The sequence below is a fragment of the Drosophila willistoni genome, chromosome 3R (genome assembly GCF_018902025.1).
Source record: "Drosophila willistoni isolate 14030-0811.24 chromosome 3R, UCI_dwil_1.1, whole genome shotgun sequence".
NCBI classification, from domain to species: Eukaryota; Metazoa; Arthropoda; class Insecta; order Diptera; family Drosophilidae; genus Drosophila; species Drosophila willistoni.
Window position 1 is genome coordinate 31,567,425 of NC_061086.1, and position 20,367 is coordinate 31,587,791.

General features: G+C 37.2%; 1 protein-coding gene across 2 annotated transcripts; it reads right to left on the reverse strand.

Moving 5' to 3' along the window:
• Positions 1–94: 94 nt before the first annotated feature.
• Positions 95–20,201, reverse strand: LOC6649494 (transcription intermediary factor 1-alpha). Of its 2 annotated transcripts, none has more exons than XM_023179621.2 (10): positions 19,263–20,201; positions 4,334–5,708; positions 4,194–4,277; positions 3,740–4,128; positions 3,551–3,677; positions 3,199–3,473; positions 2,962–3,136; positions 1,988–2,324; positions 1,798–1,921; positions 95–1,736 (listed from the first exon to the last, which is right to left on the reverse strand). In XM_023179621.2, exons 1-10 carry the CDS (start codon positions 19,554–19,556, stop codon positions 1,488–1,490), a joined length of 3,429 nt encoding a protein of 1,142 aa, XP_023035389.1. In that variant the 5' UTR covers positions 19,557–20,201; the 3' UTR covers positions 95–1,487. The 2 variants fall into 2 exon arrangements, with proteins under 2 accessions (XP_023035389.1, XP_002072186.3); XM_002072150.4 differs by having other exon boundaries at positions 1,988–2,348.
• Between the last annotated feature and the right edge of the window lie 166 nt (positions 20,202–20,367).

Sequence of the window (20,367 nt, forward strand, 5' to 3'; positions counted from 1 at the left end):
AATTTTTTTATTCACCATGGCGAATTTGGTTTTAAGTTACGTTATGAGTTTTCTTCTAATTGATATTTTATTTTTGATATTTTTGTGTACAAAATCTACTTGAAAACGGTTTGCGGTTTATTTATATATGCATGTGGGTGTTTTTTGTGTGTGTTAGAGATATTCATATATACATCACTTGCGTGGTCTGATTTATATGATTGGCAACTGGCTACAGTTCACAGCTGCAGTAGAGTTCCTTCTTAATCATCTTTATATATATATCCTAAAACGTCAAACGTACAACATTGAAACATTGAATTCTAATGCCTAATCGTAAATATTATGCGGTTTGTTTGATTCGATTTTATGTATGTATGAGTTTGTGCACTTACGAAGCTAGAATGCATCTTATTACAAGTGTCTTCTTATATGTGTTTAGATGTATACATAAATATACGAATGTATGCTGTTCTGGGGTTTGCCTATTTATATATATATATATATATACTATATGTATGCCATAGGGGGGGATGAAGAGTTGCCAGTTTATCTGTACTTGGAACAAAGTCAAACAGAGACACAAACATAGCAAAAATTCGAAACAAATGACGAAATGGAGTTGAGTAAATGGGAGATAATAATCAATAATTAGTAAATAATTTGTTCATCTTATTGTTTTTCGCTATCACAAAAGTAAATACAACTCCAACATAGACGATGGGGTGGTCAATCAAAAACGTTTAGACAGAACGCAATCGAACGTAAGCACTTAGAATTAGATTTAATCTCTAGCATGGTATATATATATATATATATATATATATGTATGTATTATGCATGTTCAACACTTAGATTTTAGCTATAATTATATGTATATTCCAATTTCACTTCTCACATCTCTCACAATCAGTTATCTCTTTTCACTTACAAATAAGAAATCATATCAAATGACTTGATTGGCTATTTACACTTGAGGACAATTAAATACTAATCTTAATCTGATATACCTAGAGTTTCTTCTTTGTTCGATTCTACATGGATTGGCTGGTATTCTTTATATATATATATCAATAAACCGATCAATATGGGGTGGAAAAAAATAATATAATAATAATAAAGAGAATAACATAGACTTATTTTAGAACCGCGTCAATGAAAAAGGAAGCCAAGGTTCCGAGAGTTAAATAATATACACTAAAAGACTATGATAATTCGTTTGTGACCGTATACATCAATGTCTCCTCCTATAGACCAAAAGCGGCTGCATAGGCATGCAGCAATTGAAGCACATAGTCGGCATTCTCTTGGATGACATTGCTACCCAGGCTACGAGGTCGCTGTGGCATCTCTAGCTGCTCCAATTCTGATGCGAATTCCGACTCTAGCTGCACTGAATCTAAATGCTCGGACATTAGATGCTCTGATTGTGGCCTTTCTTTTGGTTCTGGCTCTTCTGGTTGCTCCGGTTGCTCTTTCGTGCCCTTCTCATCGGGCAAAAGTTCCTCCTATTCATGCATTGTGCGTCGAGCGCGCTTGGCGGGCAAGCTGGAGCCATCATTGTCCCCAAGCGAGGCGGAACCACAGCTCTTGCGTCCATTCTCGATGGGTGAAGCTGCTGCTGTTAATAGGGCAGGTGATGTCGAAGCGCTTGTCGTCTTGCCTTGCTTTTTCTCGAAATTTGGTAACCATTTGGCTAATTGCTCCTCAAAGAAGTTCTCCAGGTATTTGGCATTTGAGTAGGTCTTGGTGTCCTCCTGGAAAACAAAACATCACACATTAGCGATAAGTATGAAATAAAATCTCCGAGTTGTTTACCTGATAAAAAAGATACGTGTTGGAGAAAATCAAGCGTACATCGGACACAAAGCCAACAATGTCCTTATAATGATTTGGACTGGATGGATCCAGACGCGTGCGTATCACATCCAATGACATGGGACTGGAAAGGCAGAAGGTTGGTAAATATTAAAGGCTTAAACGATGGACGGATATGAAGGAAACTTACCTGGATACGATTTCATAATACGATGTATTTGCCGGCGATTCGGGCTCTCGAAAATTGAGACTCTGCTCGTACTGGCAATACAATTCCAGGCATATACGCTGCAATATCCTCAACTCCAGGCTGCTTAGCTCACCCTGTGAGACCTTGTCACTGCTCTCCGACTTGGTCAGCTCCTTGAGATTAACACACAACAGACATTGCCAACTCTCGCTTTCGTCGGGCAGTGAACTGATCGCGGGTATGTGACAATTTTGATGGAATACCTTGGGGCATTTGTCGCAGCACATGAGCTCACCACCATCCAGACAAACGGCGCACCAATCTTCATTAGGGTCATCTTTTTGTTCGTTTTTATTATTAACTGATATTATTAGTTTAGGGTTTCGCATTCAATGTGTGTTTTATTTTAGAGAGTTGTGTATGAGTTTTTTTTTTCATATTTTAAATATTAAATATTTTGTTTTGTTTGTGTTTTTGTTTTTGGGCGTATTTCGTTGTCAGTGTGTCAGTGTAAATGTGCGTTTTGGTGTGCGTGTGTGTGTGTGTGTGTGTCGATATTTGGTTTTTATTGGTTAGTAATTTATTTGACATTATTTTTGGTTTTGGTTTTTGATTTTCATTTACGCGTTTCAATTTGGATTTTGAAAATAGAAGTAAAGAAAGCAAAGTTATATAAGAATTTTGTTTTTAAAAATTGGCAATAGATTTGTAGGCAAGTAAAAGTAATAAGCACTGATCTGATCTAAAGCATATATATATCTATAATTCTCAAGCAGTTACACATTTCGTTTATATTCTTCTTCGCCACAATTTATAGAATGTGTAACTCTTTAAAATATTTGCGAGAGATTCACTAACTACAACACCATCCGCCACACCGCCGCCCTCCTCCACACAGATTTTGAAATATGTATAGCCAAAATGGACAAAAACAAAACAATTCTTTTGGCCTCTTGTTGTTGGAGAACACTTACCTTCTTGGGTATTGGACAAGTCCGTTGAGCTATGCACCTGTGGTGATGTTGTCTTTGTCCGACCTTCCGGCAACACTTGAACGCCATTCGAATCCAATTTGGCTATAGTGGCTATAAGATCATTAATGGAATCATCGCGCACCTTATCAATGGGTTCAGTAAAATCCTTGGTATTCTATAAAATAATATATATATATATAAAACATATGAATTGTCGTCGTCTTTTTGGGCTATTACCTCATGTGTGCTGGGGCTGGGAGTCTTTGGATTTGTTGAGGTTACATTCGGTAATATTGAAACGGCTGGTCCCAGACCCAAAGCGGCAGCATTTAGTTGCGGCGAAGCAATTGAGCCATTGCCCCCGTTGCCAGGATGATTGGGTCCGCTGCCAATGCTTAAACCAGGCGGTGTACTATTCTTCAATGTATTGGGAGATTTCAGTGAGATTTTAAAGTTTTCCGATGTCTGGCGGCCATTGGCAAATGGCAAGAGAGGTCCTTGCTGTTGACACACTGCAAAAATCAAAAGCAAATGAATAAGACTTTTGGAAAAGGTGTCTCTTTGGGTGTGAGTTTGTGTGTCAACTTACAGCTCGACTGCTGGGCAGATTGAGGTATGTGCCATTTGGCAAGGCTATGCATGCTGGCGCTTAGTTGAGGTGACGTCTGAGGTGGCCCGGTATTAAAACCAGGCTGGCTCCCATGAAACCCCATCGACTGCAATAAGAGTTGGACCAATTAAATATATATAGAGAGCATTTCATCTATTTCATTCTTACATTCTGCATGGGATTTGGCATCATTGGTGGCCGCTGCATGGAACCCGGCGATGGTATTTGTCCCCCGCCGGCAGCTGCTCCGGCCATGGCAGCCGCTGCTGCCTGTTGTTGGGCATGGCTTGCCATGCGTTGATACTGAGACTGAAATCGGGCATTGCTACTCATGAAGCTGCCATCGCGCGGACCGCCGCCCTGGCCACCACCACCCTGGGAAAACCCCGATTGCTGACTGGACAGAAAATGTGGTCGCATCTGAGGTCCCATTTGCTGATGTGCAGGAGATGGTGCACCCTGCGGTCCACCTGGATAGCTGGGAGGTCCATTAAAGGCCATATGGGCATTGGGACTCTGCGCCGCCTGATTGTTCAGCAGGCCACGCAGACTAATGTCTGGAATGCATTGAAATGTCACACATAAAAATAAGTTCAGATTAATCGCTTCTTTTCGTACTTACCCATATTTTGCGGATGTGTTGAGGAGCTAACATGAGGCTGGCCTTGCCGTTGCATGCCCACAGGAGGCATGCCACCAAATCGAACTAAAACCAGACAAGAAATTAACAAATTTCATTGGAAATGTGAGTTGTTGCCTTACCTGGCCCATCACCAGGAAATGAGCGTCCCAGCGAGAGATTATTATACTGCGGCTGACCACCCGGATTACTGTACATGGGCGGACCATTCTGTGGCCCAAAATTAACCGGCGGTCCATTTGGTGACAATCCGGCTGGCATGCCGGGCGGCAAGCCAGGACGTAATGGTGGCGCCATATTCGGACTGGGCGGTTGACGCGGCGGCGGCTGCGCTGTTCCATTGGGTGACGGGGCTGGGGGATATGGTTTGCCATCCACAATCACAATACCAAGCTGAGAGATCACCTTCTGCAGATCGGCCACTTGATTGAGCTGCACCTGAATGCGTACTGGTATCTCCGGATTGGGTATATCCGCTCGCTGACATTTCAATTTCTGCAGATGGCGTATAAGTGATTTTTTACTCGATAGAATGGCAAAATCGCTGCCCTTCTCCAAAGCATTCTGCATGAATTCAATGCAATGATCCGTGTTGTCAGAGAGAAGCTGCAGGGTTTCCTTCTTCTCAACGAGAACCTTCAGTTTGCTGTCACACACTTCATTGAGCCGCATGACCAACTGTTTGCCACGCATATTGACCGTATTGGTAATTTTCACTACCATGGCGGTGATTTCCTTAATTAGATCCTTTTTCTTATCGTGTATTAGCTGCTGGCGATCGTCAATCACCTTGGTGGCCGATGACAGCAGGAAGCGCTTGTAGTTAATCTCCGAGACCAATGTGGACAACGCTTGACGCGATTCGGTGGCAATCTCGTGAGCAAATTTGTATTTGTGATCGCGATGATCACTCAATTGACAATCTCGACATGTCAGTTTGTCGCATGTCTCGCAGAATAATGAGAGTTTCTCCTGAGTGTGCAGCTGGCACATGTGCAACTTGTCCACACCGGCTGTGCCGGCCAACTGCTCATTGTTGGCCTCATCCTTTGGCTTGATCGTGTGATCCTTGGTGATCTTGAGCCGCTGATGTGCCTGTACACAACTGTCGCATATATATTCGGAGCAATCTACACACCAGGATGTAGCCACAGCGCCATCCGAGCAACTGCTGCATTGTATATTTGCCGATGCCGAGCTCTTTTGACCCTCGGGCGATCCTCCGTTGCCCTCTCCGCTGTCGCCCGATGCACATTGCTCGATCAGGAACTGATTATCAATAATGTATTCGTTTTGTGAGGCATTATCACACACCGGACAGTGTATCAATGGCGGCAGTGAACGATCCAACTCGGAGAATTTCGTGCTCACACATTGGGAACAGGCCACGTGTAGACATTCCAATAGTTTCGGTCGATCGTTCGAGCCCAATAGCTGGGCACAGTAGACACATTTGAACAATGTAAATTTAGCTGAGGCGGATGAGTTTGATCCTGACTGAAATGAGAGATTATAGATTGAAATAAATTAGTATACAAAAACTTGGATGCAAATGGGATTTAACATTATCTTATCTTTCATATTTCAATTCAGGGCACTATTCACTTTGACAGCATTTTGATTGATTGAGTGGCTCTTATCTTATCTAATCTCAGTGAAAATATCGACATTATTTATTGTTGATAAGATTTATTAGTTTTTTTATATAAATAAATAGCACAAAATGGCCGCCAATTGGAAAATTTTCATTATCATAGTGATCATATTATACTTTCACCTCGACTGATTGACATGAAGAGTCGCCAGTTTATCTAATCTAATCTAATCTCAGGGAAAATATCAACGTTTGACGTTTGAGTGTTTCACTTCAAATTGCCCAACAAAATGGAAGCCAAATTATATTATTTTAATGGTCGTAATAAACTTTTAATTATAAAATCAAGCAGACCAATTAATCAAGTTTCTTCTGTATTTAAAATCCAGTTTATAATTGTTTTTTTTAAAGGATAAAAAGTAAAAATTTCATTTCGGTTTCTCTCTTGAAATTCCACTTAAGCCCTAAACCCCCTTCACTTTTTGATAAGGCGGCGGTTTATAGTTTTACAGTTCACTGAAGATTAGCGGAATTTAATTCCTCTTAAGCCTGCAGAAACAATTTCAAGGGCTTTTAACATTATCTTTGGAGGAAATTACATTTATTCAACTGTGATCTTTCAATGTCAACTCCATTTTAATTAATTGCAGTAACTTTCCAGGGACAAGCAAATAAATAAGCAGCAGCAGCAGCAAATGGAGAGTGGAGATTGGGGATGCCATGCAATGTCGTTGTTGGGGCAAAGATTGATTAGTTTTATCTTGAGTTGGAACACATAAATCCAATTGATTGATTATGTTTTGTGCTCGATAAAGATTCTACTGCATTGGTATGCGAATGTATCTGCCTGTCTGTGTGTTTGTTTGGCAACGGAAGCGCCCTGGACATTGATGAATGCCCCGTTTTTGGTCGGGCCAGAATCTCATTCATGCCGGCCATTTTTGGACAAAACAAATGCAAATTAAAATTGCAATGTAAACTACTTTGTTCATTTCGGGGATCTCAGTGTTGTCTGCTCGATCCGGCGATCCATCTTCTTCTTGTTTTGTTGCTGCTGCTGCTGCTGATTTAATGCTGACGTCACAAGTGGCCCAGAGGAGAAAGTTTTCTCATCTTTTAGCCTTGCTCATGTGTATGTGCTGGTTGTGCCAACTTTCGAAACGCCTCAGCGCTCGCGCACTCTCATAAATCATGCGGCAAACATCTATGTACAATTATGTGAGTGTATATAGATATTCTACATATTTATACAGACCACCACACATACATAGACACATCAGAAATGGCGGGCGGATGAGGGTAAACGGGACGCGCTCGCTCAACTCTCCACAAGAAGCCACGTTCGTCCCACTTGAAAGCCATTCATCATAATGTATCATCATGGTCGTTCCCCCCACGACCTCCAAAACGAGGTTGGCTACCACCCAAACAACACACTATATCGTGTTCGTGTCTTCGGATCGGACTTTCGGCTCGATATATACACATATACGGTTCGTTTCGGATCGGACGCAACCCACTTAAAGTTGCTCAAGACTCGACGGCACTTCTGCTGTTAGCCTGGTATGCCATTAACCATTTATTTTTCGTTTGTGGCGAAAAACCAGCTGCTAGTGCTTCGTAGCTTCTACCCCCATGATTTCAATCACATTGAAATGTGTGTGACTTGACGCAACTGAAAGCGGGTAGCAAACTCGTTTATTTGTTCATTTTCACTGTGTGGGTTTCAGTTCGTTGGTAATACCCGCAGCACTGCCCTGGGTAAACGAAGACGAACATGTGTCAAGATTTTCAGGAATTCGTTTTTCTTTGTTTCTTTCTCAGTTAGTTCTTTTTTTTGCAAGTAATTCAAATTAATAGAATTTTCAATCAAGAAAAACCAAAAAGAGACTGTCTTTAAGCACCTCTAGAAATTCCAAAGAAAAACACAAAATGTCAATGACTTTTATAAATATCTAAACAAGAATGAAGGATACATCTTGAGAGAGCTAAACTAAGTGAAATTCCTTAGACACATTCTAATTAAAATCGTTCTGTCTGGTTTTAATTTGAACATAATTGGAATGATTAGTCAAATATGAACATTTATAGTATTTCTGTCTACCAAAACGAAAATTTCTTCCTAATGAGTGCAATCATTCAGAAAGAAATGTTAAAATTAAATACATTTTGAATATAAAAAGTTATGCACATTTAGTGAAAACTTTCAGAAACTTTTTGTAATAAAATTTTCGCTTTAAATTTTTCTTTTTTGAAATTGTTTTCTCATTAAAATATGTTTTAAATTTGAAAAGTTTTCTCTCCCTCTCTCTTTTTTTGTTGTTGTATGACATGGCAAATTGTTGCTTGTTTTCTTTCTAAATCAATTTCAATTAGGAAAAGGACTTTCAACTCTCTCCGTCTCTGTTTCTCTCAGCAACCAACCAAACAAGGAGCCAACTAAAAGCCGCAATGTGAAGCTCAACAAATGTGATTGAATGAATGAGTGCATTTATGATTGATGTAATTTTGATAAAAGTAATTCAGTAATAAGTTTTCTCATGCCTTTCTCCATTTTGCCTCGCACTACACACTCTCACTCAAAAAGGAATGAATGGGAGAGAGGAAGCCTTTAAAAGGCTTTTCATCATTTCATTTCAAATTTTGTTTGATGCGAATCAAGTGCAAAAAGTTTCTCTCGTTAGTCATACACACACACAGACACACACAAACACACACACACAACGAAACTGAGAAAACTTTATTACGAAAATGAAATGAAAGAAGTTCTACAATCGTATTTTATTACCAACTTTCATCCGTTTCTACGCTCTTCTTCTCTTTCCCTTTTCTGTTGTTACAAATTGGATAACATTTTTTAAAATGACGCATTATTTCTGAAAAATTTCTACAGCAATAAGGAATGAGACCTAATGGAAAGAAATTATGTTTAAATTGTAAATTAATCTTATCTCTTTTTTTTCCTAGTATACAACGAAAATAATTTCGTAAGAAAGGGTTAAAGTTTATAAATTTTGTTACCAAGTGATTTGCTTATCTCGATTTTTTCTTTCTTTCTATTATCAATTTCTACTTGAATATTTATTTTTTATATTAAATTATGATTTACGCACATACATATAATAAAAAGCCTACAAATGTTGCGCATACGACATGTTGGATCTGAAAATTCTGACATTTAGTTTAACTAGTACAAAGTCGGGAGGGATTCCTCATGGCAAAGAATCAAGTCATTTTGAAGATATCAAGAATACATTTGATTAAACAGACTTATACTTTAGTATATATTAATATTATAAAGGGCAACTTGGGGAACAGAATCTCAGTTGGTATCAGAAATAAGCCCCCTCCCCTTCCCCACTCCCCACAATGGTGGAATTTTTCAACAATGAATTCCATTATAAGGCAATCAAGTATTGTGGAGAATCCAATTAAAGTGAATCTGTAAAGCATGATAAAAGTTGCCTTCTCATCCACCCTACCGCACCGCCCACCCATACCCCACCTCCCCATTTTCCACTTTATGCATAAATCCATTTTAAGTTAATGTAACTTTGTTGTTAACGATGATGACGATGTTGATAATGATGATGATGGCAATATATAACAGGTAATTGGAAGTCGTTTCAATTTGATTTTTTCGATTAGTTTTACTGTCGTCCTCCCTCTCTCTAATCCAATTACAATAAATGACTGCGAATCCTTAGAGTTATATTCCTGGAAATCCCAATTAAGGACACTAATGAATATGAGAAATATTTTGCATGTTTTGCTGTGCTAGTCATCATTCAGTTTGAATTTCTGTAAATTTCTGTTGTCGCAACCTCCCATTGACCCATTGGCCATAAATCAGTGCAATATGAGAGGCATGCATCATGTCGACATCTGTGTGTGTGTATCAGATATCCTGCTGGACAGTGGGTGGTAATTTCTATTGTTGCTGTTGCTTTTGCTAGTTTCTGGCAGCTTCTGGGTGGTCGATGGTTGTCGGTCGGATGGTCCTTTCTTCAAATTTCCAACTGCAGGCCGTAACGTTTGTTTATTCGAATATTTCGCAAAATTCAAAAACAGATGATGACACACACACACGCACTCACACATGCACACAATGTCCTTTGAAGTTTTTGGACAGGCCGTAGACACCGCAAAGGCTAAAATAAATTGCATTCTCTGGTGAGGACACATTGCATATTGCATCAGATTTATTAAAATTGATTTTCTCTCCTTTCCTGATTGTGTGTTTCATATCCTTGTCCATCTATCTATGTATTTATAATACTTTTTTTTGCTTCCTTCCTTCATAATTTTCTGTAAACTTAATTAATCAAATTAATTCTGATTTTGCCCATTTGGGTGAATTCATTTGTTACGTTTCCATTGGCAACACACACAAAGAATAATTCAATTTAGCTTCGCTTCGTTATGGTCCTTCAACGTTCATTAATTCTAATGGAATTCATCAAATTGGCAATGCCTTCGAGTAGATAAAGTATTCAAAAGATATTAAAAGTATATTTTTACCATGACGATAAATAAAATACATATATGTATGTTTGTACAGTGGCGGCCACCAATTTATGACGTTTTCCTATATAATATAATAATAAACAAAATAATTCCTATAACTTATAGGAACATTTCTGTAATTTGTTGGTTATTGTATTCAGATAATGAACCTTAAAAATGGTTCTTAGTTTATTCCGTTTTTTCACGTTTGCAAAATTTCAAATATTACAGAGAAGAGAAGAGAAGTATAAACTCTTTGAAGAAGTTGTAAGCTTAACTGCATACCACAAATTTTTAATTTAGCCTCAACTTTCGATTTGGAGTCAATTGAAAGTCCGAATTTTGTAATTAAATTTTGGGCGGGGCCATTTTGCGACACTATTTTGTACTAAAGTAGGGGAGAGGGCCCAGTTATGACCCGGGTTTTGAAAAACCTCGAAATTTTTTCTTCAGTTCGGGAAAATGAAAAATTAAGAAGTTTAACTTAAATTTTGAAACAGATTTAATTTGGATAACTTTTTTTAACTTTAAAAAAAAGTGGCCCAGTTATGACTCAACTTAAGAAATTCACTGAAAATAAGAAAATATGAAAGGAATGTCACACGAATTGTTGTGATTTAATGGTTTACTTATTTTAAAGGGCTTCAAAGCCAAAAACAATGAAAAACCCAAAAGAAAATGGCCATAAATGAGAACGATTTTAAGCCCTCGTCGTCCATGTGACTTTCGCAGTTTTTGCAAGTGAAATAACTTGCTTGCATATTAGCGCACTTCGAATGAACATTCCCGATGGAGATCTTCCAGAATATTCTTGGACAAACTGGTCTCAATATGTAAATTTTCTTTCCTTGTTGTTAAACAACAACAAAAATGTTGGAATTTGACAATTTTACATAATCCGAGTGCAAAAAAAAATGGGACATAACTGGGCACCCCAGCTAAGTCATAACCGGGCCTTTTTATAGTTTAAAGTTTATATCTATATTTTTTATATACACTACATAATCACATAAATTTTTATAGAATCACAAAATATACGGCAAATACAATACTTTGATGCATTGCACTCACCTTTTCACTGTTGATTTCACAAAATTTTGGTACTTTGAAAAAAATGGAAAAAAACTTTTTCGCACGATTTTCAAAACGATGTTTGGTACGCGTATATACAATACGATTATTAACGTTGGGGTCTGTCCAAAAACTGCAGAACGTCTAACAAACATGATTTACAGGGCTCAAACTGTCATTCAATACCGCATTTCAAAAATATTTGAGAATGTCACAACTGGGCCTGAGTCACAACTGGGCCCTCTCCCCTACTTTTTCCTTGAACTACCAAAGAAACCGAATTGAATTTTTTGTCAAATGACATATTTTTCATTAAAATCGGATAAAAACTAGGTAGGCTTTATGGCCTATAAATAAGGGACATTTTATGCAAAACTGCCCTTCCATTCTCCATCTGTTTCTTTTCATGCGTATGTCCCTTCCGAAGGCCGCTGTTTGGACTGTGGCCGCCACTGTATGTATAAGAGATTTCCATTCCATTTCTCAAGTGAATTACGCACATTAATCTTCGCCTTAGATTTATTTTAATGAGAAATTCAAATTTCTAACTCAACAAGAGAAAATAATCACGATTAACTTATATTGTAAAGACAAAATGGCTAAAAACGGTAACGCTTTAAGGCCAAAAGAATTTAGACTGAAATAAGAGCATAAATATTGCACCAGTTGATGCTGCTAATGCTAATCAGAAACGGGAAGAAGGTGCACCTAATAAATATTAATGGCCTCTCCATTGGCCAAGGGGCAATACCATCCCATCCCATCGCATACATATGTATGTATGAATAGAGGAAAAAATATATAAATATTCAAAAGGAAATTACGAATTTCAAATTGCCAACGAGTGTAAATGTTGGATTTTAGAACTTGTGCTAAAGGTATCTATCTATCTATAGATATTGGTAGTAGAGGGTGGAGAGGGCCAGGGGGCGGAGTCGGCATTGGGGTCGAGGCGTTGCCTTCCTTTTTGGACCATTTTTGCTGTAATCGGGGAAACATATCCGGCAGCGTCGTTACCATTTCCGTTAAGAGAGAGCAACGGCGACCAGGACAAGTGGTGGCGGTGGTCCCGGTGGTGGTGCCTCCGTCCTAATGGACAAAACCCTAATGACCTGACATAACATTTCATAACGCAATTTAAGCAACTCGAAAAATATAAACCTCCCCCCACCACCACACACACACACACATCCACATAAATTGCTATATATAACGATGCCATAAAACGAAAAAAAAGTCTGTTTTTGATTGTGGGATTAACATAAGAATCGTCGACACAGTGGTTAAAAAACCTCAAGATATACGTTTAAATATATCTAGAAGCATTCTTACTTAACTACAGTGTAAGGGTTTTGGGTTTGTCTTATTCTTAGCCCCCTCCTCTTCTCCCCCTTCTTGCTTGATTACCTTGCAGCCATTACAGTCGTAAAGATTTAATTGTATGGAAATCGTAAATGGCACGCAAGAAACAAAGAAAAAAGTTTTCGCTTTTTATTTTTATGTGAAAATCGATGGAATCCATTAAAGGCAACGACTATAATCCACTCGATTTCAATAAAGAACTGCAAATCTATTAACATTTCTTGTCGAAAAAGATTTCAAATCTTAAGACTACAAATATTGATGAAATAGTATTACGATTTTAGACATTTTTAAAGAGGTTTAGTCCTTTAGATTGGTCCTTTCAACCTGTTCTATAATCTATATTAAATTCTTAATAAATCTGAAAAATGGTTGGAAAATTATGTCGATATTGCTTTTTATTACAAAAATTATTGGGAAAACAGCTGTTTTACGTTTAGTCAACGTCCAAAATGAATCAGTGACTTTGGACTTTAATTACTTTTAGCCAGTTCTTTTACTAACAAATTAAATTAAACATTAAAAACCTTAAAACAAATAATCTTGCATTTAGCTAAATTCACATTTGAGTAATTATCTAAGAGTAAAAGCATTTCAATTACTCCTTTAGTTGTAAAAGTATATAAAAGGATCGCTTTCTATATTATTTCTCAAGATTTACAAAAAGATTAGGTTGAAGTAGGCACAAAATTCATTTGGGGGTTTACTCATACATAGTCAGTATGTTATTTTTTCTAGTATTTTATGGCTCCAACCGGGAAAATATGATTCATTTTAATTGGCCAACGAATAACAATGAATCAGACAATAAAAAAGAATTCAATGCTACTTGGTAACTAAAGTTTATTGTTTCTTAGAAACTCAATTAAAGAGAATGAGAATCATAAAATTGTCGTTTTGCAGCAGGACATTCAAATTGTTTAAATTATAAGATTGTATTTTCTTTGACAACAAAAAGAGTCGATAAAAAAGGTGGAATTTTATGGATATTCATTCGTTTATACCTTGCTTTCTCTATATAATTTATTTATTATTGAAACAGATGTCATAGGCATTAGGGAAACTCCAAAGAGAAAGGTAAACATGATGAGATACATTAATAAATATTTTTTTAATAAAGTGAATGTATATTTAATATTTATATAAACCCAATCATGATCATCATTTTGTCCTGAATTGGAGTCTTTAAATTTATATTCAATTCCAGTTGAGGTTATAAATTTGGCTCATTGCTTGATAAGATATAGAGCAATATATAGAATACGCTTATCAGTTGCAATTAAATGGGTCTATAAAGTGTGACTATCAAACAGTTGAAAAAACACACTTATCTAAAGAGATTTACAATTTTACCAACTTACTGATAATATCAACTCTAAAGATACTGCAGATATTCCTTTTTTGTTGTATTTCAAATGGAATGTTTATTAAAGATTGTAATTATTATATTTGTTGTTTACAAGGACCAAACAATTACCTAAAACTAGACAATTACTTAGGAACTTCACAATAGAACGACGATGGGAACAAGAACCTTAGTTTTAATGCCAACAAGTGAATGGTAAGAGCAGAAAAAAGTGTAGAGAAGTGTAAATAGGTTCGCTGCTTTCATATACTTATCATATCCCTTATCTATCATTAACGTTTTTAACATGGAAATAAAGTAAGTCGTCTCTCCGACTTCGGTAAACATATTGAGTTGGGTAGCTCTAGCTTTTATGGTTTCTTAGATCTTATTAAGACAGAAAGACATGGCTAAATCGTCTCGGCTGTTGATGCTGATCATATATATTCTATGGGGTTGGAAAAACATTCTGATGCCTGGTACATACAGTTTGGCGACTTTAATATACTATTTCACTTCATTTATGGCTGCATGGTATAATGAATCGTCCAGATTAGTACTTTTCCGTATACTTATCGTTGTCCCTTATAAATGATCAGAAAATACCTTTTTCATGAGTAAATTTATTAAGTTCCCCCAACTTTGTTATAAATTAATGGTCAATTCGATATGGAGGATGAAAGAATAATGAATAATATAAAATTAAATTTGGTAAAATTTCAGCTTTTTATATAAATTTACATTGTTTCACGTCTGAATACATTCTGTGTTACAATAATGCGAAAAAAAGAATTAAATTCTTAAAAAATTTACATGTAAATAAGAGCTCATTCATTTAAATTAAATCAAGATCCTTTGTGACATATCATGAACACACACACACACACACACATTAAAACCAAAATAAGCTTACACAAAATGTTCACCCCGAAGAGAAAAAATTTGGTCTTTCGCGTGAATGAATAAAATTGTTATAAATCATTAAAATGTTAAATATTAAAAAATATTCAAAATCGACGACGACGAAGAGAGAATCAACCGCAAACTAATGAACAAACCGAGTTGAGTTGATGCCATCGACGAGGAGAAAACCTCAGAGACTGGCTACAGACGACGATGTCGATGACGTTAGAGACTGGGTTTGAGGTTTGGGTTTGGGATTGGAATTGGTCTCTGTGGTTTCAACGGTCCGATAAAGTCATCTACGTCTCGGGGTCTCTGGAGCCTTACTTCAAAAGCCGTGCAACAGCAGCAGCCACGTTGCTAGCTGCTGTTGCGGTTTTGCGGTTCGTTTTGTGCCCGCTGGGATGCAATTGTTGTTGTTACCATTCCCGTTGGCCATGACATGAACAGAAACGCATAAGCACACACACACACACATCCATCCGCACCTGCATCCCCGCATATGGATATAAACATATTTTTCAAAATGGCGTCGATTTTGGGTGGTAGTAAGCCCGACTAGAATTGGATCAGAAACGTGATAAATTTAAAGTTCAAAGCATCAGAGGCTTCGTTTTGTGTGTGGCTTAGTCAGGACTTTTGATGTGGGAAGAGAGAATGGGAATCAAATGGGAATCTTCTCTCTTTGATTTGACTTAAAGTTGCGTCAACGTTTGCCTTTATTGTTTTTTCTCCTGCCCCCACACTCTGTCTCTCTGTCTCTCCTTTGCTGTGTGGGCTTGTTCGTTATAATCCTCTTTTTGTGATCGGATTATGTCGTCCTTCTGTGTATAGCACCTAATCCCTGTATGTATGTGTATGTATATACATATTTTATATGACGTGCCTCGGAACAGGTGGTCCGTCCTTATCATCCACTTTCCCTTTCCCCCCCGCCTCTCTATTATATTTCGACTGATCCGGATACGCTCTGGCAGCCAACTTTAATTACGCACATAACAAAAATGGATTACAAAAAAGGCTCAATAAACGACCGACCAGACAGCCTCCTCCTCCTCCTCCTGCCCCTCCCAGCAAAAAAGCAATTAAAATGTGAATGTATGTGTAAAAAGTGTACAGAGAGGTGAAAGTACACCTGGTGTTTGCTGAATACGGAGCTTAACTTGCCTAGGAAACACCTTATACGGTCGATAATGGGGAGGTTACGTTCCAAGATTTCTTCAGAGGATCAAGAAAACGTATAATTAATCACAATTTACAGTGTTCACATAGCAAACGAGCATTTTAGAGGGCTATTCGTTCTTGGATATCGAAATTTGACCAGTCTCAGAGGTTAAACTTCAGTTTTGACGGAGGAAATTTGAATCGTTTGGTGAATTTTAGTGTACTCGACAATTTGCCGGTCTCGAATATAAAAATTCCAGCAGTTTAGCAGTAAAATTAACGTTCTTTGTGACTCCTTCGTCCTAGATACAAAGATTACTTTAGTATACTGAATACCCTGAAGCCCTCCCTAATCTAATTAAGTTAATTAGAAACTTTAATGTAAATTATATTTGAAATCTTTTCTCCTTCTGCTGCTAATCACAAAATTCTAACGGCTAACGGTATTTACTAGTCTTAATTGCATTTAATGACTTCCATCCATCCATATATTAACTTTAAGCTGAATATATAATTTTGCTTGCACATTCAAATGAAATTAAACTTAATTGTCCCATCATTAAAAGAAGAAAAAGAATTCTTGGAATTTAATTTTACGTTTCAACGAAACAAAAGAGAGAAGAAGAATGTGAAACCCAAAAGAGAAAACGTAATAAACAAAATGGCTGACTGTCAATTTTCGTTAGCCATTAATTATGGTGTCAAATTTTAATTACAACCTTAAGGCACACACAAGACTTAACTAGATACACACACATACATACACCTATGAATGAATGTTTCTTTGTAGATGTATGTGTGGAATGTAGATTTTGCTTGCCATGCAATTACCATCGGAATGACATAAATCGAAAACAAGTTCCGGGGTGAAAAATGGATTTACCATATTGGATTAAACTTTAGTTGCCAAAGACAGAAGCTAAAAGACATACTACTGGCAAGTTAATTCAGCTTTCATTAATGAGAAAAACATTCAAATAATTAATTAGAAACATCTGAAAAAATTGCCTTATCAATACAAAGAACCCAGAGATAATCCAGGCATAATGCCTAAAGAGAAATCCATCTTGAATTTAATTGAATAAATTGGGTATAATTGGCTAAAGAAATATCTTTAAGATGCTCAATCAACTCTACTAAGTCCAAAATAATAGAATTAATAGGCAGTTTATTTTAGTTTCTAGATTTATATTTCATCTTTGGAAGTACAAGGACAGGGATAACGACGTCTTTTTGAATCTGATTCATGCCTAAATCTACAAAGAAAGTCATAGGAAAGACTCCTGAAATTCTAACTCGAATTGATTGAAAAAATCCTTGAGAAACTTGATCTCTGATGAGTTCCTTGAGATGTCAAACGCGTTTTTGGAAGCTCCATTGTCGATAATTCATGTAATGAACAGACACTGTGTAGTTATAGGGTATCTTGAAGAGTTACAACACCAACTCTATAGCAGTATATTGAATTTAACGCCATTTTATTCACCGACTCGCCATATTTATTTCACAAGACTCCTTGTTAACGATGTTTACTTTTCACATGAATGACTTTTCATATGAAGGTCAAATAAACTGTGAACTCAAAGTCGTATATCTGTGAAAGAGATCTGAGGATGAAGATCAGCGATCTGATGATTGACGGATGCTCCGAATTGAATGAGTGCATGTCATTCCCATTTCCATTCCCATTGCGCGGACTTTACATACATATACATGTATGTGCATATGTATGCATTATGTATGTATTCCAAATGTACATATATATGTATAAACACGTGAGTGTTTCCTCTTCAACCAAACACTCGACGAGGCCTAGGCATTTATTTGCACATGCTTCAACCCGAACTGAAAAAATTGGTCAAATGCTATACGACTAAGTAATACCCTAAAACAAAAGTTTTAAAGAAATTCACAACTTATGATGATTTTATGATATATATTAACTCAATATAAATCAAATTAAGTCTAACTTTTTAAGCATACAATGTTTTTCTTCTCTATAAATGCTTAAAAAAAAATTTAAAGGCAAAATTTAAGCTTTGATATGTTTAATTGTTATGTTTAATGTTTTAAATTGGTCTCGAAATGATGCTGTATGAAATTACCATTGAATATTTCAAGAACTTATATAATTAATATATTAAAATCGAATTGAGAAATTGAAATCTATCGAATTCTTTTTTTAATAATCAAATGGGTATAACTAGGAGATAACGATTCCGATTGCGTTCTGGAATAAAGATGAAAATGACCTCATATTGGACCCATCTGACTAGTTAAAGGTGATTCTTACTTAACAAATTGTCTTTAAAGTGTCCTTGACTCGGTCCATTTCGTCTTTATTACTGTTTCTTTAGAGGAAAGCATACAGGACGAACAGACATGTCCCGATTTAGGAGTTTCTCGCTGTGGGCTAACGGGTTTCTTCTACTGTGAAAACTTTCGTGTAACTTATTTGGGGGTAAGATCATCAATCTCCTCTCCTTTGCCTATTTATAATGATTTATAACGGTAACGGGTTCTAATAATACAGTTACATATATGATGAAAGATGACAAATTATATTGTTTTTTTCCGTTTTCATTGATATGCTGCTTGTTACCCATTAGTTGCCCAAGAGTGGTTAATAAGTTTATATTATTTTTTCCTTAAGACGATTTATTTTGACGCCGCTCAAGCGAGACTGCGATAGCGACTAAAAGGCAGACACACACACACACACACACACACAAGCACTCACACCAATAAAAGCAACAGCAACAGCAGCTGCAGCTGATCTTTCGTTGGAGATTGACTTTTTTACACATCTTCTGCCAAGTCTCAGAGTTCTCTCCCCAAAAACTCTCTCTCGTGCGCTCTCTCTCTCTCTGGTTTTGTGTGTAGCATTATCTTTTCGAAAACCAGAAACGAAAACCTGGAAACTGGAAAGGGGGCAGGCAAGAGGCTTACGGCACGAGACTTGGACATCAGCAAGAAAGTGAAATATATTTTGGCGTTTGTTTATTTGTTTGGCATGGGAAAAAAGATAAGGCAATGGGTATTTGGTTGTGATAAGACGGGGAGCACGTGGTGAACGTAGTCGCCCCAGTTTAACCTTTAAGCTTACCCTCTTTTCGGCGCTATCGCATGGATTACCCATCATGGATGACGATGATGATGATGAGGTGCTCGATGAGGTTGAAGTTGTGGCCGTTGTGGCAGCTGCTCCACCGCCGTTGCCACCACCATTACTGCCACCTGATCCTGCTCCTCCGCCGCCGCCTGAAGAACCGCCACCACCTCCAACCCCACCACTGGGCAACCCCAACACATCTGTTGGCACTGTATCTAATTGCTCCTGCTTAATGCCAGCTAGTAGAGGCAGAAAATCATTTTTCAAATGCTCCAAATCCAAATCCATGATTTTGTTATTGTTGTTGTTGTTGCTTGTGTTACACTTTGCGTTAAATGTGGGCGTATATTCGTTTGTTGTAGGCGGTAAATATTTTGATTTTTGTTTGCGTTTCACATTAAGAACATTTTGTTGTCGGATATTTTTGATTGGATAAAGCTACAACAATTTGCTCATAGGAACCCATACATTTATAAACACACACTCACACACACACGCACGCACGCATTTTTTTACGAATTACATTTACAACTCTTGTTATTTTTCACTTAAAGTGCGTGTTTTATCTTTTTCTGTGTTTCGGCATTTTTGTCAGTTGGCCTTTAATGCTAATTGCATTTTCATTTCACCTTCGACTTCAATTCGGACGCTGTTTGCTTGCCTATGCTTTGCTTGCGAAAAAAAAAATTTTCTCTCTTCGTTTTGCACCAATTTACTTGTCTCTGTTTCTGCTGCTGCTGCTGCTGCTACCGAAGTCGACAACTTTCCTTTTAGCTATCCACTTTGCTATTAATTAAACTGGTCTATTAGCACGCCCGTAACATTTGCACAATGCGTATGCAATTATTTATTCGCTATTCAAATGAATTTTCTGTGTTTTATTGCCATTAATTATTTTGAAGGAACACACAAACGCACGGCGTCTATTTTTTTTCTCTTTTTTTTTTGCTTGCTTGCTGCTTCTCACCAAAATTATCGTTCGGCCATTTTGTATTTTGGTCTATCGATACTTAAATATCGGCTAAAGAGAGTTGCCACCTACGATAGTTGAAAAGTGTGGCAGCGCCACTATTGTAAAGCCTCTTAATTTTTGAATTGT